General features: G+C 53.5%; 7 protein-coding genes across 7 annotated transcripts; 5 read left to right on the top strand and 2 right to left on the bottom strand.

Moving 5' to 3' along the window:
• Nucleotides 1-13: 13 nt before the first annotated feature.
• On the bottom strand, nt 14-1669 carry J4E84_001171 (uncharacterized protein; the record flags this gene model as incomplete). Its single annotated transcript, XM_049383805.1, has 2 exons — nt 14-1551; nt 1615-1669. The coding sequence occupies 2 exons, from the start codon at nt 1667-1669 to the stop codon at nt 14-16; spliced, it is 1593 nt and encodes a 530-aa protein (XP_049249323.1).
• A 376-nt stretch (nt 1670-2045) lies between these two features.
• ATP23 (Mitochondrial inner membrane protease atp23) lies at nt 2046-2771 on the top strand (the record flags this gene model as incomplete). The annotated part of the gene is made up of 1 exon (XM_049383804.1): nt 2046-2771. One exon carries the CDS (start codon nt 2046-2048, stop codon nt 2769-2771), a length of 726 nt encoding a protein of 241 aa, XP_049249322.1.
• Nucleotides 2772-5703: 2932 nt separating this feature from the next.
• On the top strand, nt 5704-6961 carry J4E84_001169 (uncharacterized protein; the record flags this gene model as incomplete). The annotated part of the gene is made up of 3 exons (XM_049383803.1): nt 5704-5716; nt 5769-6497; nt 6558-6961. 3 exons carry the CDS (start codon nt 5704-5706, stop codon nt 6959-6961), a joined length of 1146 nt encoding a protein of 381 aa, XP_049249321.1.
• Nucleotides 6962-8853: 1892 nt separating this feature from the next.
• Nucleotides 8854-13204, top strand: J4E84_001168 (uncharacterized protein; the record flags this gene model as incomplete). The annotated part of the gene is made up of 3 exons (XM_049383802.1): nt 8854-8965; nt 9015-10547; nt 11583-13204. 3 exons carry the CDS (start codon nt 8854-8856, stop codon nt 13202-13204), a joined length of 3267 nt encoding a protein of 1088 aa, XP_049249320.1.
• Nucleotides 13205-14738: 1534 nt separating this feature from the next.
• Nucleotides 14739-16518, top strand: J4E84_001167 (uncharacterized protein; the record flags this gene model as incomplete). Its single annotated transcript, XM_049383801.1, has 2 exons — nt 14739-16023; nt 16082-16518. The coding sequence occupies 2 exons, from the start codon at nt 14739-14741 to the stop codon at nt 16516-16518; spliced, it is 1722 nt and encodes a 573-aa protein (XP_049249319.1).
• A 921-nt stretch (nt 16519-17439) lies between these two features.
• On the bottom strand, nt 17440-18314 carry J4E84_001166 (uncharacterized protein; the record flags this gene model as incomplete). The annotated part of the gene is made up of 3 exons (XM_049383800.1): nt 17440-17949; nt 17996-18252; nt 18311-18314. 3 exons carry the CDS (start codon nt 18312-18314, stop codon nt 17440-17442), a joined length of 771 nt encoding a protein of 256 aa, XP_049249318.1.
• Nucleotides 18315-20133: 1819 nt separating this feature from the next.
• J4E84_001165 (uncharacterized protein) lies at nt 20134-20392 on the top strand (the record flags this gene model as incomplete). Its single annotated transcript, XM_049383799.1, has 2 exons — nt 20134-20159; nt 20188-20392. 2 exons carry the CDS (start codon nt 20134-20136, stop codon nt 20390-20392), a joined length of 231 nt encoding a protein of 76 aa, XP_049249317.1.
• Between the last annotated feature and the right edge of the window lie 755 nt (nt 20393-21147).

Below are 21147 nucleotides of genomic sequence, written 5' to 3'. Positions count from 1 at the left end.
CTCGCTACGATCCTCAGTGCGCCTCAACCCCCTCCGCCTTCTTCTCCCCATGCCTAAAATCAGGCGTACTAGGCCTACTCCTCTCACCCCCAAAGAACGCAATATTCTCCCTTAACGCCACATACTCGCTATCCGCATATCCCAACGCCTCACTAATCTGCGTAGAATGCAGTCCCTTGATACGCCTAATCTCCGTCGCGGAATAGTTCACCACACACCTCCCTATCTCAAACGGCGCAGGGTTATGCAGTTCGAAATTGGGGGGATGCTGCAATAGTGTCTGAGAAGAGGACATCGAGTACGATGACGAGGACGAGTGCGTGAGTGGTGTTCGAATGGGGATTGGGGCGTGGACGCCGTGGGCTAGGGCGCCGGGTGTATTAGGCGGCTGGGGCGTTGTGGATGTTTGAGTCGTCGGTTTCGGGGAGTGGGGTGGGTTGGAGAGGCGTTTGACAACGACGATGCGGACGGCTTCTTGTTGGGCGAAGTGGCCGTCTACTTCTACGATGCCGACGGGGAGGAGACCCGCTTTGTCGCTAAGGGCTGCCCACGCGCCTTGGTCGATGTATATTGTCCCGTGTGGTGCGAGACCGTGGAGAATCCAGAAGTAGCGGTCCCGGATGGGGTTGGATATGGGCAGGAAACGTGTGTGGAGGGGGACGGGCTCTTCTGGTTTAGGGGAGGAGAGGCCAGTAAGTTGTTGGTTATCCAATGTGGACGTGGATGTTGAGAGATCGTGGTTTGAGTCTTGAGATGCTGCTTGTGCGAGTGGTGCGCCTTCGTCTTGGAAGTTGGTGACGGAGTTTCGACTTGACATTCGTGACTTTCTTTGCTTCTCGGCGTGTGCGATGATGCCGGAGATGTTGCCTGGTTTACTACTCTTTGTGATGACTGTTGTGACACCTGCGCTCGTCGCGAGCCTTGCGGCCACAATCTTTGTGCTCATACCGCCTGTTCCCAGTGAACTGCCTGCCGAACTGACGTCTGCTGCCAGCTCCGCAATGTCTTCCACTACAGGTATAGACTTGGCATCTGGGTTCGTACGAGGATTCTTGTCGTATAGGCAATCCACATCCGTCATGAGGAACAGGTAATCCGCCTGGACCATGGCGGATGTAATGGCGCTCAGTGTATCGTTGTCACCGAACTTGATCTCAGTAACCGCCAAAGTATCGTTCTCATTCACAATTGGAATGACGCCCATGCTCAACAGCTCAATGAAAGTGTTCTGCGCGTTCTGATACTGCGTCCGGTCCGCAATGTCGTTCCGTGTCAAGAGGATCTGAGCAATCGGCTGCTCCAAGTGGCCAAACAGCTGATCCCATAGAGACATCAATCTGCTCTGTCCAATAGCAGCGAGAGCTTGAACTTGTGGGAGGTGTTTTGGACGACGTGGAAGGTTCATGCGCCGTAAGCCGACACCAATGGCGCCCGAAGACACGATTACGACGCGGTGGCCGGCGGCGCGCAGACTGCATGCTGTCTCGACGATGAGGGAGAGGATGGAGAGGAGGGGTTGGTGGGTTTTTTCGTCGACTATGGATGAGGTTCCTGGGTATGTTGGTTAGGTGCTCTCTTCTTGTCGATGTGGTATATGTACGGTTGTGTATTTACCGAGTTTTATTACCACGGTGAGCTGGCCGGGCTGCTTTCGCATGTGGACGGCCATTGCGACGGAGGGAGTGACAAAAGCCCTAAGGTGGTGATGGCTATAAGTCTTGGACGGAAGGAGACGGTGAGATATGTACAACGCGTCGTGTACTACATGAACACGCCGCTCGTGTGTTGTCGCGCAATGGATGACTGTAAGCTGCCCAAGTTTCCTCGCAAGCGATCTTCGGCTTCCCTTGTACGCGGTGACGTCTTCGCTCCGATTGGCTCCCCGCGCTACCAGCTGCATCTCCATGTCCACCTAAACTTTTCGCGACGGGAATCAGGAACATGCCACGCCCTACACCAAACATCTATACGCCACGCGACACCTGCACGCCCAACACTTGATCACCCCATAATCAAGCTCGAACGTCACTCCGCGCCCTACCACGATGGCAAACCCCGAGACAGCGCCCGACGGCGCATCCCTCTCCGCAATGGCCCAACCGCCGCCCCAAAAGATCGACCCCGTATACTACACATGGAGCAGCACCTTCAACATAATGCTCGGCCGCATGACGGGCTCCCGCGACGTCGAACTAGAAAAAGGCTACTTCAACGAAATGGACAAGATAAAAGCCGACTCGATATGCAAGCGCTGCGAGTCCAACAAGGAATACCTCTTGAAATACAGTCCCATCATACGCTTCATGTCAGACGAAGTGTACAAACTAGGCGGCGACCTGAACAAAGACAACATACTCTGTCGCATGTGCACGAACGAGCAATCCGGTGGCTTCTCCCTCGACCACGGCATCCTGCTCTGCGCGAACAAGTTCCGTAATCGCGGGCACCAGGAAGACACCATGGCGCATGAGATGGTTCACGCGTGGGACCATCTAAAGTTCAAAGTCGAACCTGAGAACCTGCGCCACCAGGCCTGTCTAGAGATACGCGCATCCACACTCAGCGGCGAATGCCGTTTCTCGAGAGAGTTCTTCACGAGGAATCAATGGAATATCATGGAACAACTACAGTCTTGTGTTAGGAGGAGGGCGACGCTGAGTATGATGGCGAGGCCTGGGATAAAGGATCAAGAGCATGCTGGGAAAGTGGTGAATGAGGTGTGGGAAAGTTGTTTCCGGGATACCAGGCCGTTTGACGAGGTTTATCGATGATTGTGAGAGGAAGGAGATGTGGTTGGTCGGTTCGTTTGAACACATATGATCTTGATTATCGTACGTTGTCGTAATAATAGATCATCTCGAGTTGATCTCAATATTTTCCACTTGAAGTTCGTCCGGAAGCACTACTTCAAATGGAATTTATTGGGATCATCTCGCGATGATCTATTAATACGGCAACGTACAATAATCAAGATCATGTGTCGTTTGAACATGTGACTGAAGCGGGGGGTTGTCGGTGTATTATTACCCTTGTGTTTGCATAGCCATGGCGTTTCTAAGAAAGATCTCAGAGGGCGCAGTATCGCGCACATCTCCTCTCTGTTCAGTTCGAGTGTAAGGCCTTGAATACTCATATCGTCCCTCATTCCACGTCGTTTTCAAGATTCAGAGAAATCGGAGCTTGGTGTTTTGGGCCCCCGACCTTTGAAATTACGGATCAAGCCATGGCGTGCATCGCCCGAATCGCGGGGCTGCAGGGCGTATTTTCCACCCTTGATTTTCGTTGCTGCGCCGCAACAACAATAGGTGACTAGCAAACACTGCCCAGATAGCTTGGGCGCCTTGAAACCCACCGACATCATGGACGCCTATATACAACAAGTAGATATTTCGCGATGCTTGTCTTCCTTCCATCTAGTCTCGTTGCTTCAACACACCGTCATCACATCCAAACTCAAGTCTTTCTGAATCTGTCGTAATGCTACCACACACCCTACTATACACCCTCTTCATCGCAACATCCTCAGCAGCATTCATCCCCCCACCACGCATCCCCAACCCCCCAAAACCCCAAATCATCGAACCCATTGCACCCGCACCAGCAGCACCCAACCCATACAGGCCAGCCGACCGACCAGACCCTGAAGCGACACCAGGCTTTGACGCACCTGAAATGACTGGAGGCTTCCAAGCACCTAAACCGACTGGAGGTTTTGAAGTGCCTGATGTGCCCCTACCTGACGATCAAGATGAGACTGCGTCGAAAGTCGCGTCTAGGCCGTATGGAAATCCAGCGAAGACTTTGTCGCCCGCACAGGTGGCGGCTTCTCTTGCTGCTTCGAAGTCAATTGCGACTCATCCAACTGCGACTCCGACGACAGGGATGAAGGTGCCGGCTACGACTGGTGGTGCGGCGAGGATCGAGGATGTAGGGTTGGGTATGAGTCTGGTCGGCTTGGTAAGTTTCCTTGTCTTGATTTATAAGATTGGTAGCTGATTGCGAATAGGTTGTTGTACCGTTAGCAGCAGTCATCCTCTGAGCTTTGCGATATTGATGAACGAAAATACCATGTTGGTGCTCAGGTCTGCTGGAGCTACTACGGTTCATGCTCGAGCGAAATCGACAAATTCGCGTCTGATGAGAAGATGTACGCGTCCGCCGGTTCTCGTGTTCCTCAGAGTTCAGAGAGGCTTGGATCCATGCTGATCCGGCTTCTATCTGGAAACAAATCTGGACATTTGATGGGGCATCGAAAACGAACGGCGTACGGGCCATGAGCTATGACGATGGATCGGGTGAGCCTCTAGACTTCCATCGATGCGCGAAAGCGATCTTCGAGGGAAATTTGTCGAAAAATCTGGTATAGGGAGGCGATGTATCTCTGAGCCCCTTCGGCGAGACCAAGAAGCTTTGATCGCCAGAAGTGGATATCGGTTGCTATCTTGCAAAGACATCTCCAGATGTGTACTGGTGTCCAAGTGTATATAAAGCGACTTTCGCTCACGATCACGAGCATTCAACTTAATGACCTCTCAACTTCTTCAAACGACCAAAATCTGGTTTGATATTCATCATGTTGTGTCGTTTGTTTGGCTTGCCATCTCTTTGCGCGATCGGAAGAGATCATCATGAGTTGCTTGTGCGCTGTCGACTTCGGTCCGAGAATTGCGAGATGTTGTGTAGATACACCTATGTGACCTTTGCGCGGCGCTGAAGACGCAGATGACTAAACATTTGTATCAACTTGGTGTTCTTACCCCTTCAGCGTGATGGCCTTCCTCATGTCGATGTAAGGCGGCGCGGAATCCATGGAACTCCTCTCAGCACCCCTTTTCGTGTTCCGCTGTTCAAATATTGAATCTGGAGATGATGTGGGCGGTGTGTTCATGTGAGGGCTCACTGGGCCTAGAAGATGAGGAGCTACAAGCTTGGGCACGTATCAATCTAGATGCCAAGCCGCTAGTCACCTAGCCCTTTCCTAGATCACTTTCCAATGCGCATGCTTGCTCTAACAGCTCAGCCGTCATTGCAGGTGCAACCCGCTATTTGTTTGCATACCGGCTCTTTTTCGTATCTGGAGATGCAATTCTCTCAACACTCTTCTTTGATTGCGCGTAAGCTTGTGGATTAGTATAGCATCCGCAGATACCGTCGATTTCAATCATTTCCGTGATCACTCATCCCGTCATCTACGCTTCCAAGTAGCCGCGCCGTTGGACGGAACCCATTTTTTCCGCACAGTCGCTACGCATCTCCACTAGGGCCATGGTGGCATTCCGGATGAATGTTTCAAGTTGTACATCTGCAATACTCGGCCAAACAGAACACGACTTAGACCTTTTGCCACTGACCGGCCAGTCGCACCCCCTGTTCTTCCGAGCCGTTCCCCATGATGGCACGCTTCCGGATGCCTCGCTGTGGGTCAAATCCCTCTTTTCGCATAGCACTGCTGTCAAGCATTGTCTGGACTTGGCTTTGGTGCTTGATGTGCTTGTGCTTTGGGGTCGGAAATGACGAGGCTGCAGTTCTTCTACCACTACAGCGGCCGAGCGCAAGATTATGTGGCGACTAGTCGGTAATATGCAGGTGGCTCTTCAACAGATTATCTGGGGACCCCAAGGCCCTGCATACGTTTATATAGCGTCGTCGATATCCCGTATACTCATCTTCACCTAACGCTCACGTCAGATTCAAACGTTCAGCATGCGATTCCACGGTACTAATAGCACTTTGCAGCTTAGACCATTTCTGTGCTGACGAACTTGTAGCTGCATCATCATTGGTTCTTGCCACTGCAGGAACTGTATCTGCCATACCTTCACCCTCTGCAACTGCGGCTACCGATGCCTGCTACGTGACGAAGTACGCCGCTATCCCGGCTGCAGTCGCAGCTTGCACTTGCATAACCCTCGATGGCATCACCGTTCCTGGAAACTCGAGTATCGATCTTACGAAGCTGAAGACTGGAACCAAGGTTACGTTCAAAGGAAGGACCTTCTGGGAGTACGCCAATGCAAACTATGCCTTCATCAAGGTGGCAGGTACCGATGTCGAGATCACTGCCGAAGAAGACGCAGTACTTGATGGCAATGGTCAGGCTTGGTGGGATGGCCTTGGTAGCAACGGAGGCGTTACCAAGCCAAACCACTTCATTGAGGTGAAGGTGCTTGGAAAGAGTTCCGTACACGACATCTACATCAAGAACTATCCGGTGCACTGCTTCAGTATCAGCAACAGCGCTGGTCTGGATGTCCACCACATCACGCTGGACAACAGCGACGGATACGCGCCCAACAACCGCTCCAATGGTCTTCCTGCAGCACACAACAGCGATGGATTTGGTCTGAGTAGCACCAACCATACTAAGGTTCGCGACAGTGTCGTTATCAACCAGGATGATTGTGTAGCTGTCACCAGTGGAGACAACATCCACGTCAGCAACATGTACTGCAACGGCAGCCACGGTCTTTCCATCGGATCTGTGGGTGGAAAGTCAAGTATGCCATCCCATCATCCGGCCATATAGTAGCCATGCTTTGCTAACCACATCTAATCAGACAACAACGTAACAAACATCTCATTCACAAACTCCGTGGTTCTTAACGCCGAGAACGGAGCCCGCATCAAGTCGAATTCCAACACCACCGGTTTCATCTCCAACATCCACTACGAGAACATTCGCGTTGAAAACATCTCCATCTACGGAATTGACATCCAGCAAGACTACCTAAACGGTGGGCCAACTGGCAACCCTACGAACGGTGTCATCATCCAAAACATCACCATGAAGAACATCTTTGGCACGGCAACAGAAGAAGGAAAGAACTACTATATCCTTTGTGGTGAAGGAAGCTGTAGCGACATCAAGATCGACAACGTTCGCATCACTGGCGGCGGAGAAGAGAGTTCATGCAATTTCAAGACGGAGGGCAACTTTGACTGCGATGGACACTTTGTATGAGCTGGCTATCTCTGTACTTCTATAATACGTTCGCAGAGTGCGGAAACCATGCCGCGTGTCAACAGAATTGAATAGTCGTCCCAACTACCGCGCGCTTTGATGGTTTCACAGACAATCCCTAGCAATATCGTTTGCAGTTTCTGAGGACCAGAGTTCAAGCGATAAGTTCTACTATGTGGGCCGGATGGATGGGGCCCCAGAGCGATGTAACACCAATGTTGTCACAATCGAACTACGCCGTACGTTCGGGTCATGGTGCTTTCTTGACCTGCCTGCGCAAGTACCGTGTGAACTGCGCACGCGCCACGTGACGTAAAATTCAACGTTAACCGGGCGTCGCGCCAACCACCTCGCGCCGCATCCAAAGTTCAGTCCGCTCCTGACTCTCGCCCAAACTTTGCTCGTCGTTTTGGGCAAACCGTTCGCGGTCTGGACGTCCTCGAGAGTACCGCGGCGGTTCGGGTCCCGAACGACGGCGCCGCTTTTCAGGGACACGCCAATGTGGATACGCGCTCACGACGACATGGAAGAGGCGCGATGGAGTTAATTACAGTACGTCTTCGTGATTAACGCTCCGTCCGATTTCACATACCAAGCAACCAAACGCTCTAGCTAAGGCTGTTATCTCGAACTACTGCAATTTATCCGGCCACTTCCTGCCCGTTATGGCAGAGTCCCGTCTCCTTACATTACCCTACACTAGTCGATATTTCCTTTGATCGCGCGTGGTTACGCGATGACCTCGAGCTACAAGGGCATCCTCAGCGATGACGGACTGCAGTGCGGCAGCCCAATTGTTACAATCACAGTCCCAAAGCGTTCATTCGCTGCTATCGTTTATGCATGGGGTACGTGCTCCTGCCGTCAGCACTCCATTCTGTCAGCCACCGCGTCTCAAGTAAGTCGTCGTGGGAAGGGCATTCGAGTGCTGATTGACGTGTGCGCGCTGTGAGGGAGTCCTTCCTCAATGTACAATGGCCGCCGTGCTACCTCGTCCAACGCCCGACCGGCTGTCGAGCTGCGATAGCTGCGTCTGCGTTAAGCGAAGGCGTGATGCCGAAATTCGGCGTGCAGGAATGAATCCTGTCAGGTCCCACCAAAAATGTCACTCATCACGGCACCAACACACTTCGAGAAGTTACCAGCGGTGCGTCATCCAGGTACCGCGCGCTGCATGCCCCTTACAGGGCCTAGTGTTCGGATGGATTCGTTGCGGATGGCCTGTTGCGTTTCTGCGATAGGTGCGTGTTGCTGCACACCATGTCTGTGCGAATCATCGCCTCGCGCAGCCACCTTGTCCGGCCACGTCTCGACCCGGCTCGAAAACTGCCTTCAGACGGCGCTGAAAGAGACTTGAGCAGTCGATGCGCACACTATCTCTTTCATTCTCGTCGCTTGCCCTCGTGCTCTCCCAGCCCCTACTACGGTTCCTTGCGGCCACCTCAAACACGCTACATATTGGCATGCCTGTCGTAGCCTCAGCCTTGCCCCAGCTTTGAGGCCAAACCAGGGCAGTGGTCATGTCGATGTTGCGCACGAGCGCCCCCGCGAGCAGCCCTCAATTAGCTTCTTCTACAATCCTTCCATACGCCTTCTAGAAGCGTGCCATTTCCGCATCCCCCGCTGCACCTTTGCGTGAGGTGATCCCACTTGTATATCAACTGTCGCACCAACAGCAGCTGATGCCTGCTCGGATACACGATTATCCACTCCTTGGCCCCTAGTCTTACCGCGACACCTGGATACCCTTCCCCACCCTCTTTTGCACCTCCGCCTGTCGTTCGTTCTAGTTTTCTGTCGTTTGGGTTGTCGCAAGGTCTTCATGGTCGGCATGTTGGAGTAGTCTTCTGTTGCGCGATTTGAACTGAGCATACGGCTCTCCCCTCGCCACAATGGAGGACAACCTAGACATACCGGAGGAGTCTATGCGACACATTGAGGCCCTGCTGGCGAGGCATCCTCCACATTTGATCCAGAGAATGTTTTCTCAAGCGATAGATTCGCGTACGTTCCTCGTTGTGTTGTTTTGTGTGTACATGCTCACCAAGTCTAGGCCGCAACTCTACAGCCTCGTCATTCATGTCTACCAGCACCGCGAGTTCATCTACAACATCCTCGTCGGGGTCATCATGGCGGTCTCGGCTTTCTATGGCATCAACATTCTCTTCATCTACAGGAAGCAGCGATACGCGAAGTTCCATTGCTTCCTCTTCGTCATCGCGCTCTAGGATGAGAAGGGCGGAGCCGCGTTCCTACCCAGCTGGGCTTGATCCGACACGTCCGGTGCCGGCTTCCATGCCTGCGGTGGACACTGAGAGTCCACTTGACCTGAAGATTGAACCAAGCTACACACCGACAGACGACATTAGTGTTGCTTCTCCATCGCTGAACCCGGATGATGACAAGTCACAGAGTCAGTCCGGCGAGCCATTCATGTTCTGTACGTATTGTGCCGAACAGAAGAGCCAGAAGACGTTCAAAGCAAAGTCTGACTGGAAGAAACATGAGATGAGGATGCACGAGACTGGAGAAGACTGGCCATGTGTCGTCAACGGTTGCAACCGCATTTTCGACCGACAGAAAGATTTCATCAAGCATCATCAACGCTACCATGCCGGCCGACCCCTGCCGTCGCTGACAGACATTGGCATCACATTGTTGCCGCGAAGAGTGTTTGGTTGTGGGTTCGATAAGTGCAAAGAAGTCAGCATCGGTTGGGATGAGCGATGCGACCACGTCGCGAAGCACATGAAGAATGGCGCGACGATGGACCAGTGGAAATACTCTAATGTGATCAGGAACCTGATACGACAGGAGGCTCTCCACGACACATGGAAAGAGCTTATCGGTTGCCTGGACGAGAGATTGCGAGAGAGTCGGTCGCAGATTAGTTGGTGTCCCGACAACTCGCGAATCCTCCGACAGAAGCTCCAGTGCTGTGACCTTCGACCGAGCCGGGAAGAGGTTTTGATTACCGCCTTGAGTCTACGCGCTGATATACCCCTGGACCCTGTACATCAACAGCTACCCACCGGCTTCGTAACTCCCTCGAGAGATTCCGTGCCGCATGTTGAGAAGCTGTCGCGCGAGCAGCGGATGCATATACTCATTGGAAACTCGAATCCACATCACTCACGAGCGCGCCTTGCGAGTATCAACGCAGCTTTGCTGCGCATCAGTAGTTCGTTGGCGCACGTACCTGACTATGATTGCGGCTCGTCTCCATTTGTGGAGCCGCAGACGCCTGGTGCGCCCGCAGTGGATACGGCCAGCCGCCGTATCAGTTATATGGACGTGGACCCTGGAGATTACCTGGACGTAGCGCAACCGGCTATTCCTGATCTCCCACCGGCTATGACGACATCTACAATGCATACACCCCATGCACACCCCACGCCAGTCATGGATCACGAGCAGCACACACAGTTGTACCAACAAGAGTACATGGACCAAGTCAAGGTTACACCCAACCCACTGGAATCTCTGTATCCCAACTACTTCGGTGCTGCTCCCCAGTTCGAAGAGTCGCAATACTACGACCGCCCGTCGTTCGGTCAAATGATATCGAAGCCGCTCCACAAGATAGGTAGTCGGATAAGCAGCTCAAGAGGCAGCTCTTCGAATCAAAGACCATCATCGCAGATGAGTCAAGCTTCGTCAGAGATGCTTCCTGACTACAGTGTTGCCGCAATGGGCATGCGTCACCCTCATCAGCATCAGCAGCCCCAGCATCACATCCCACAACACCATCAGCATTCTCAACATCCTCAACACCCTCAACATCACCTGATGCCTCAGCAGCATCAACCCTACCGCGACACTACATCCCAAATGCATGACCACATACACATGTACACCACACAAAGCTGAAGAGCTCACGTGCAACGAAGTCTTCATGTCCCAGTACCTTCATCAACGCCCCCTTTAGTCCTTTCAAGCGAGCATTTAGAGTTTTATTTGTTACCTCATTTTTTTCTTTGATACCCCGTGCTTTCGAGCACATCTGATAGACTTGTACTATAAAGCATATTCATAGTATAGAGATGTTATTCGTGTGACGTCACTCAGTCTCTCGTCTTGCGCTTCATGCGATTATGTGGTGAATATGCCATGTATCTGTTGCTGAGAGTGTGGCTTCGTTTGGTATCGTCCGCGTGTAGTCATCCCGTTTGCATGAACCCAACGGTGTTGTTCACCGTGAGGCACAACGTCGGCAAGCTCTCGTCTCAGCCTATGCCCAGTCACCACGGCGTTCTCATATACCAACAGGACTATCGTCCCTTGTTTTTTCTTTCGTTCTAAGTGGACTTGATTCATGCGCTCAGCCGCACATGTTTGCTCTTTCCTCGTTCACCTCGCTTATCAACGCCACTGCCTATTACAGCCACCTTGGCAAGACCCTCACTCACCTCCTCCTACTTTCAACCCATCTCTTCACACTGCACCACTCTCACTTGCTTCAAGCTACTAACATGCAGCTACTCGATCTGCCACCGGAGCTCTTCGAGAGGGTTGTCGCCGCCCTTGCGCGTGCAGCGCCCTTCCCTGAGCTAATCCGACTGCGCGCCGTGTCCCGTACACATTAGACCTTCGTGACAGCACTGTACGGTGAAGCTAATAGAGACAGGTACATTTGCCGGAGACATCGACAACGAACTTCTTGCAAAAACTTCCGTTGCGGACTTCCATAGTCGTTACAATCAACGCCAGTCGATCCCTGTTAGCCTTGATATTCATAACCCTCTACCTCCTCTGCATCAGCTATACGTTATATCGCGTTATAACAAGGATGATGATACCGACTCGATGGGTACGCTCCCATCTGACATCAAGGGCTACCTTCTGAGCAACATCGAGATCTATCTGCTCAATCACATCGAAGACAGCGATATCATAGCCTCTGGACTGCCGAGCTTTATACACAAGGTCACGGATAAGCTCATGGAGTTTGCTACCACGGGCACAGATCATTCCGTTCTGCGAAAGGACTATCTGAACGCACTTATCCATGGTCTAGTCCTTACAAACGAAGTTGCCCCACGGACTATGTTCGACACAAAGCCATTGACGTTGGACTCCGTCTTTACACCAATCTTCAGACCTGGTTCGCGCAGCATAGCGGAAAGGGAACGGGACCATCTCAACTCTGCACAAGAGAACGTCAACGACATGCTGGCAGCAGCAGCTATGGCAGGGAGTCTCGCAGCTGTTCGTCACTACATTTCGCAATCTGCTGAGGTCATTGACTGGTTCCCCAAATACTTTGCTGGCTTTGGTAACCCTGTAACCGCGGCAGCCTGCAGTGGAAATGTCGAAGTTCTTGAGTGTCTGCTCATAGAAGTCAACAATGAGCTCACGAAGCGGCATTTCGCTCGGATACAGCACGGTCGTATCACCCGTTGCGGTCCACTCACAGAGACTATCACTTCCGCAATAAGAGCCGCAGTTCGGACCGGAAAACTGAGGGCCGTTGTCACGCTGTTCAACTTCTTGCCAAGATGCCGCGTTGAAATACCAGCGCATATGAAGTCCCGGTCATACTACCTTACCGATGCCATGAGGTGGGGACAGTTGGACGTGTTCATATGGCTCATGGACCAATGGAATCCTCTAATCGCCGACCTGCCCTATTGGAATGCCCTGACTGCAGGCTTACGTCTTGCGGTCAAACACGGTCATACCCACATTGTGCAATACGTCTTCGACAAAGATTTGGTACATCCAGATGATGCGGACGTCAACACTGTGCTCATCGCTGCGACACACGGTCATCGCGCTATCATACAACTGGCGCTCGACCGAGGCGTTCAGCTTACGATGCGGGATCTCATCGCGGCGCTGAACGGATCACTTCCCTTACTCATCACCCAATATCTTCTGCTTCACAACGTTCCACTCGCGTCTGTGATCAATGTGAAAGATGGAAAGTCCATCACTACTTCCATCGTTCCTACAGTCGAAACACTCTGTCGAGAATCTATCCACATTCCTTTCGGCGATTACAACGCGGTTCGGGGCGGGGAAAAGGTGCTGGCGCTCATACTCTTGGCGAGCGAGATGAGACGACAAATTCCAGAGCTTACGTTGGACAACTGTGTTGAGCTGAAGAAAGTGTTCGATAGGCTGGTCAGAAAGTGTCTGCGCTTGCCAAGGGGGTCAATTCCGTATCTTGAGATGGTTGAAGAGCTGCACAGCTGGATGGAGTGGGGAGATGGACGAGAGTGGGCAAATTGTGAGGTCTAGCGCGGAAGCATATAGCATGTGTGCTCGGGTGCATGAGAAGGTAGTGGGTCAGACTGCAAGGAAGAATGTTTGCTCCTGCAGCTGGAAGACAGATGCAATTAAGATATGAGACACCTTTCCGTAAACATGGTGCCAACATGTCCTGATTTGTAACACCGCACTGACCCTTGTTTGCTATGGGTCCTGCAAGTACCGACGCCCTCTTATATGCAAGCGGGTCTAAACTCGTGTACCATGGGTCTGGGACATTGACAGCGGATATGAGCATGCAGGGAGAATTCGCGGGCTTCCATGCATGAACAGGGACTACATGGATTAATGGGGTTACAGTGGGCTGTTGCATAAGGTCTGCCCTACCATCACGGAGCTCGCCGAATGAATGGAACCAATGATGATTCGGGATAATACCATGTTGTTCGCAGAAGCCAGGACATGATGTGTTGAAAATAGATGCGAGAGACGAGATGGTCACGGACCGATTGCGCACATGTTTAGCTTACCTAACTCGGCGCCTATCCGACGTTCTTCCATCCATGGTCCCATGTACCAGGCGCGTGTGAATGTCACTGTTAGCCTTCAGCTCGCAGTTCTTTTTTGGTAGACCCTGGCGATATTCCATCATCATCTCCTCGCGAAGTCATGACACCCACTCGGTCAGCCCGATCAACTTTTTTCTTTGCATGTCTAGACGACTTGCTAGACCAGAGGGCACATGTCTTCAATGAAGGGCTTGTAGTGGTTGACAAGGCTTTGCCTCATCTCATGGCAGCACCGAAGCTCGACGAAGGCTGCCTCGGCAATCCTTGTAAGGCTTACTTAGGCGGACGGGAACGCGGTTATGCGGCACCGTATTTCGTGAATACCAATACCACGCTCTGCCATGCGCAGTCCTGTAGCACGCTGTGAGGGCGTGGTTCTACCACGAGGTAAAAGGACGCAATGTGATTGGCTGGAGCATTAGCGGCGTCTGCGGTGATCTGGGGTTATCAGAGATTTCGAAGGATGGAGAGCCAGCTTGGCGTGGGGCTGGGCGGACTGGGCGCCAAGGGAACGTGGTACAGCGTCGAACGCTCGTTCGTTCACCATGACTTCGTTACACCAAGGCGATGGCGAAGACCCGCGACAAGACACAGTGGAGACTTAACGCGACACCAACATGCCATGCGCGTGGATCCAGGCTTGGGGGTCCTACAGACCAATCACACGTCTCTTGCACCCGAACGCTCACCCCGGAGCGGCGCTGAGGGTCCAGAAAATAGGTGCTGTTGGGCTTTTGGACCACGGCCAGAGCCGAATAGCATGATATTGTGGCTTCGATGATCCACCGCGCCTCGAACAGGCAGGCAACACCGTCTGACGTCCACAAAAGTCCACTTGCAGTGAAATGTCATCTGCGCCGCCAAGATCCCACGCCTCCGTTTGTATGCTGTGTACTTAAACTCCCCTGCACTCGTTCAACCAAACAGTCAGGACACCTCACAACACCTCAGCTTTTCAGTCAACCGGCGCTACTGCTCGCCACTCTTCACCCACAATGGCTCCCGCCTTGAAGAAGTACGACTGGATCCTAGCGATCACCACCATCGCCTTTATCGCCTCGTCTGCATCCAACGGTGCCAACGATGTCGCCAACTCCTACGCCACGTCCGTGGCTGCGAGGACCTTGAAGATGTGGCAGGCTGGTATTCTGGCCTGCTTCACTGAGTTCCTCGGTGCTGTCGCTCTCGGATCCCGAGTCACTGGAACCATCAAGAGCGGTATCTTCGCCCTCGACACCTTCAAGCCTGTACCCGGTACCCTCATGCTCGCCATGGGTTGCGCCGAGGTCGGATCCGCCGTCTTCCTCACTGTCGCTACCATCGCTGGTATGCCCGTCTCGACCACTCAGACCGTCGTTGGTGCTCTCGCTGGTGCCGGTATTGCTGCTCAATCTCCTCTCAGCTGGGGCTGGAAGAAGGGATCCATCTCCCAGATCGCCGCCTCATGGGTCATCGCGCCATTCCTGTCCGCCGCCTTCGCTGCCGTCCTCTTCTTGACCATCAAGTTCAGTGTCCACAACCGCAAGGACCCCTTCAAGTGGGCTTTGCGCCTAATTCCCTTCTACCTGGCTTTCACCGCTGGTGTCCTCGCACTCTTCATCATCGACGAGCTGCCAAACGGCGAGTCTCTCGAGGAGATGGGCGCTGGCAAGGCCTGCGGTATCATTCTCGGTGTCTTCTTCGGCATGCTTGCCATCGCTTACATCTTCTTCATCCCTTACTTCACCCGCCGCCTTGTCAAGGGCGACACCAGGCTGAGGGCGTGGCACATTCCTCTCGGACCCCTTCTGTACCGCGAGAACCCTCCCATCTACTTCCCCGGCAAGGGCGACCAGGTCGTCACCGACTACTACGCGAAGGCTGCCCCTGTCCCGATCCAAGAGAACGATGGACTCAAGGGCGAGAAGGCTGTTGGCCACTCCACTTCCCTCGACAACAAGTCTTCTGACAGCGACAACATTGACGTCGAAGGTGGCCGCGGCCTCTCCCGTCCTCTTCCCCGCGATGGCGCCGTAGCTCACATTGTCCCTGCCACTCCCGAGCCTGAGGAGCGCTGGTTGAAGCCCGTCGAGCATCTCCCCGCCTACTCTCCCAAGAAGATCGCCAACTGGACCAAGTTCATCCTTCTCCAGGGTATCTCCCGCGACGTCGTTAGCCAGAAGGATCTCGCCGATGTCCACTCCCGCGCTGTTGTTTACGACAACCGCGTCGAGCATCTCTGGACCTACGCTCAAGTTGCCTCCGCCATGATGATGTCCATTGCCCACGGTTCCAACGATGGTAAGCTTACTTCCCGAAATACCCTCTTCCACACACAAATGCTAATTCCACATCACAGTTGCCAACGCAGTCGGCCCCTGGGTCGGATCCTACAACACCTACACCACCGGCGTCGTCACAAAGGAAGCCGACACCCCCATCTGGATCCTCGTCGTCGCCGGTCTCCTCCTCGGCCTCGGTTTCTGGTTCTACGGCTACCACATCGTACGCGCGCTCGGCAATAAGATCACCCAAGTCTCGCCCACGCGTGGTTTCAGCATGGAGCTCGGCGCCGCCATCACCGTGCTCCTCGCCTCGCGCCTCGCTCTCCCCGTCTCCACAACGCAATGTCTCACTGGTGCCACCATTGGCGTTGCGCTCTGCAACTTTGATCTCAAGGCCGTCAACTGGAAGCAGGTCGGCTTCATCTTCTCCGGATGGGTCATCACCCTGCCCGGTGCTGGTCTTATTTCCGGTCTGCTTATGGTTATGGCGCTTAACACGCCCCATTTCTAGATGTTTGCTAGAGCTTTTTCTTCCTTTGGACTGTTTGATAGGTCCTCTTTTTGTTATGCGATGAATGCGCGGATGGGGCATGATATGGAGTATGATACCAATCGTTTAATGTACCAGATTGTAATTTATAGAGTTACGCACTATGAGTCTCCCGAGAATATCGCATGTGATGAGTGATTGTCATAAATTTCCAGCTCGAGGGAAGGAGCGTTTTGCTTGCATTCCCCGAGCTGGATCAAGAGGTGTCGTCTCAATGCCAACATCCGCTCGGCGATATACTCGGCTGCAATGGATTACTAAACGCCATTTACAACATCGTACCGTACAAACTCGAGCAGACTCAGCGACGACACGAGCAGACATATCGAGGAACACGCGCAACAATACTCATCGCAGGCAAAACCCAAGGTCTCACTCAAACCGCGCAAAGATATAAGGGTGGAAGCAGCTCGAAGCCACCGAAAAAATTGGTATTCCCCTAAAACAGCACAGCACAGCACAGCGCAGCACAGAACCCTGTCGGGGGAGGCTACAAATACGGTCCAGTCTACCCTGACCCGTACACTGCATTGGCAATAAAAAAACGTGGTAAGTGTGTCAATGACACACAAACTCCATACGCCCAGCACAGTAAAACACCGCCGGCCCGAGCGAATAAAAGACAGGCTTCAGGGCCTATGCATTACATCATAAAGCGAGGCTAGAAAAGGATGGCTGAGAAGCGAATTAAAATAGCGATAAAGAGGTGATGAGGAGGACATGAGCAGACGCGACGAGGGTGTGTGAGTATCGGTGTGCCTATGCGGTCTGCTTGCTGGACGATTGTTGGAGTTCGTTGACAAAAGCGTCGTAATCTGCGGCGGAGGAACCGGAGCCTACTATGCTGGTAAGCCATGGATCGGACCGGCTGCTTCTTCATCTTCAATAAGCGTCTGGGTTGGGGTAGAAAGAGGATGGCGAAGGGTGCTGCTGACCTTGCGGTGGCTCGTCGACCTTTTGGCGCTTCTCGGCGTAGTCGTACGAACCTTCAGAGCTGGTGTGCTTGTTGCCTGATGCGCTGTGTTGGGCGGCTGCTGCAGCTTGCGCTGCCATTTGCAGTTCGCCGATTTGGTGCTCCGAGAGTCCTCCATTGTTGTTGTTCGAGCCCTGCTGTTGCTGCTGCGGTTGCTCGGGCTGTTGGGGCGGCTGTGGTGGGTTCGGTTGTTGGTGCATGTTTGGCTGTTCGTGGGGGCGATTGAGATCTACACCGGCCGGCGCAGGTGGTATCTCGCCTTGGGTTTCGAGTAGTCGCGATTGCAGATTGATAATGTAATCGCGCAATTGGTAGTTCTCGGTTTGAAGCGTCTTGTACAGTTCGCATAGCTGCTCGAACTCCTTGACCTGGTCTTTCAGCTGCTTGATGTACTCTTCCTTACGCTGGCGGAATGCGCGCTGGTAATGTTAGCTTGTGCCATTGGAATGCGCGCGTTGCATGTACCTGGGCAGCGCGATTCTGTGCGGCACGCTTAGATGTCGACAACTCTCTCCGTCCCTTGGAGCGACCCTCGCTCGTGTTCCCATCGTCGGGGCCGCCGGCGCTCATGTCGTAGGCGGAGCCCCCAATGGCCGGGTCGATGGCGTGTGGTGGGCCAGCAGTGTGCGGGTGCTGGGGATGCTGGGCGTGGGGGGAATGCTGAGGGAGAGGCTGCACGCCGGGCTGTCCAGCGCCAGCAGCGAGCAGATGTTCTCTTAAGCCTGCGCGACGAGACGTGTTAGTAATCGGCAGGAGGGTAGGGATGCGCGGGGCACTAACTCATCTCTATGGTCGGCTTGGATTGATCCTGAAGCGGCGTGTCAGCAGCGCAACGGGCCTGAATAGTCAGCGCAGCTTACCTGAGCGGCAGATGCCTGCATGTTATAGCCAGTGCTGGCTTGGATCGCGGGATCCAGAGTTTGGCTCATTCAAGGCGCGTCGCACGGGAGCACCGCAGCGAGGGTGGTGTGGCGTTGATTAGACAGCAACGTGGGAATTGGGGCGGCAGCAGACGGGGTGGCAGCAGCGGTCCTCGGGCGCGGTCCGGCGGCGGTGGTGACGTCGCGACAAGGTGGTGGTGCGAGAGGGCAGGCTGCCGTGCGAAGAGAGCGCGCGGGTGCTGTGAGAGTCAGCTTCAGCGCTCGCCAGCGCCAAGACAGGCGCGCAGTGTTGCGACGGCATTTTGGTTGCGCGTCTCGGGTTGTAGGACGCTGGGGCAGCTCACCTGTATCGTGACGATGCAGTTGGTCGAGTGGATTACGCAGCTTTGACTAAGAAGAGGGCGATGCGCGCTATATACAGAGCAGGGCGGCAAGGTCGGCCTCGGGAACGCTCAAGCAGCGCAGCAGGACAATGCAATCCATGGCACACGCTCCCCTCATGCCATCACGACTCGCCCCATCTGACGCTGCGCAAATCAGCGCCCTGTCGCCCTTCTCTGTCTGGCTTCGGCTGGCATCCGACGACCTGCCTACCGCTTCCCACCAGCGACCTGCTTTTTGCGCGCTGATGCTGACCAATTCCCCGACTCCGACCCTGTGGTACCCGTCAAACACACCTTAATCCTCTACAGGCTAGTCTCTCGCGTTTGATTACAGAGTGTATATCGGATGTATGTGTCTCCAGATCCGAAGCTCCCGTAAGGACCGAATGCAGTGTTTGTTGCGCTCTGAGATAGGTTAATCGCTGCTTCAGTACGCCTTCCTTCAATGTCTCCACGCTGATGACTTGCCGCGCGGATCAGCCGTTGCTATTCCCATCTGTCCATCTAAGCGCATGTGCAGCATCAGCCGATGGCTGTCAAGGCGAACCTTGTGATACTCATCCCATCCCATCTAGTTTCATGCACGAGTCTTGTCATTACACAACTCACATTGTCTTCCTCAAAATCTTGGTTGGATACATGGCCGTTTGGGTACTCCGTAATCTTCGAGACCCTTGGTCCATGCGCGTTTGCAAGGCGTATCGTAGTAGCTAGCTCTCACTCCTACTCCGCTCCTCACTATGCATCGCCTTTGCATCTGTTGTGCAACTCGCAACTAATCATCCTTCTCTTCTGGCACAGTCTGATAGATTATCCCTATACTCTTTCTGAATAGGAAACTAGCCGTAATCCATCAACGCTTGCGTGCACTTGAACCCCTCATCACCACCAAAGTCCATCTACATCATGACAAGGCCCCCAAATCTCTTACGGGCTCTCCCGTAAGTCCAACGACTAGTTTCCCCAAGACTCCAAGACCATCAAACAAGCCACTCCCTCGTCTGACCAAAGCCCCGAGCACCTGCCTTGATGACTCAGAACTCAAACCCATCTAACCATCGAATCACAGCCCATCGTACATCGCGTCGTGCCACCATCATTGTCGCACCAAAACGTCTTTGCTGACCCGCTGCAAGACGCAAATCCGGCCGCAACAAGCTACCTCCCTACCTTATGCGGGATACGCAAGCACTACGACGGGGTTCCGGTCACTATCCACTGGCTCTCGTCCGTCATCTAGTCCGGCAGCGCAGCCGAAACATGATGCAGCATATGACATGATCTACGCTGCCAACCAACCCACTGACTTACCCGAACGAGTGTCCAGCCTCTCTCCTGCATGGCAAATCAACGCTGCGAGGAAGAGTATCACGCGCACCTTCACATTTACCAGTTTCGCAAAGGCTTGGCGGTTCATGTCGCTCGTTGCGGATGAGTGCAAGGTCAAGAAGCATCATCCGAGTTGGTCGAATCTGTATAATAGGGTCGAGATTGAGTGGACTACGCATAAGCCCGAGGGATTGAGTATCAAGGATGTGGACATGGCCGAGTTCTGCGACCGGAAGGCGGCGGAGATTGGACTGAAGGAACCGGAGTGATTGAAGTGTTTGAAAACCGCGGTTGATCGACGATCGGGGGTTAGTTAATGCTTCTGGGTAGAGTACATACTGCAGCTGCCCAATACGACCGCTAGCGCGAAGTCTTTTAGTAAGACACCCGATCTTGCCTTTGTCGACATCATAGCTCAGTATCTTTCTCCTCGTCTCTGATAGTTCAAGTTCACTCGGCAGTGGCTGCTCTTTGATGGACACTTTTATTCATCTTAGCCCTTGTACAATCTCAAGCTGATCTGGTTTCTCTCCACCCCACCTGACCTGATCACTTGATTCATGCCACTCATCTCCGCTCGTCTAGCATCCGACCATCACACCAACATCGTCAACAGCCACTCTCCAGCCTTCCTCATCTTCAACACCATCGCCCTGCACACTGATGGCAACCGAATGACCAACGCCTCCAGGTACATCTTGCACTTGAACTTTTCCTCCAACCTTCGTCCAGCCTTCTTGTCCAACCCCCATATGAACTGCTTCTCCACAGCTGACTTGATCGAGGAAGATCTCAACGCGCGTTTGCCCATTCGGTCTCCTTCCGGTAACCCATGCGTAGCAATCGACCGTCGCACCGATAGGAAGATCAATGTAGGATTGCGATAACGTGAGTGTAGCTTGGACCGCTGAGCTATTCGATGTCGCGGCGTAGAGATTACTGCCGGAGTGTCCGCCTGTAGGGGAGGTGGATATCCCACGCGAGTACCACGAACCGGTCACCATATCCATCCACGGAGACAGCA

The sequence above is a fragment of the Alternaria hordeiaustralica genome, assembly GCF_023758085.1.
Source record: "Alternaria hordeiaustralica strain BMP 2776 chromosome Unknown scaffold_1, whole genome shotgun sequence".
Taxonomy (NCBI): domain Eukaryota; kingdom Fungi; phylum Ascomycota; class Dothideomycetes; order Pleosporales; family Pleosporaceae; genus Alternaria; species Alternaria hordeiaustralica.
This window is presented reverse-complemented; position numbering and strand designations above follow the sequence as displayed.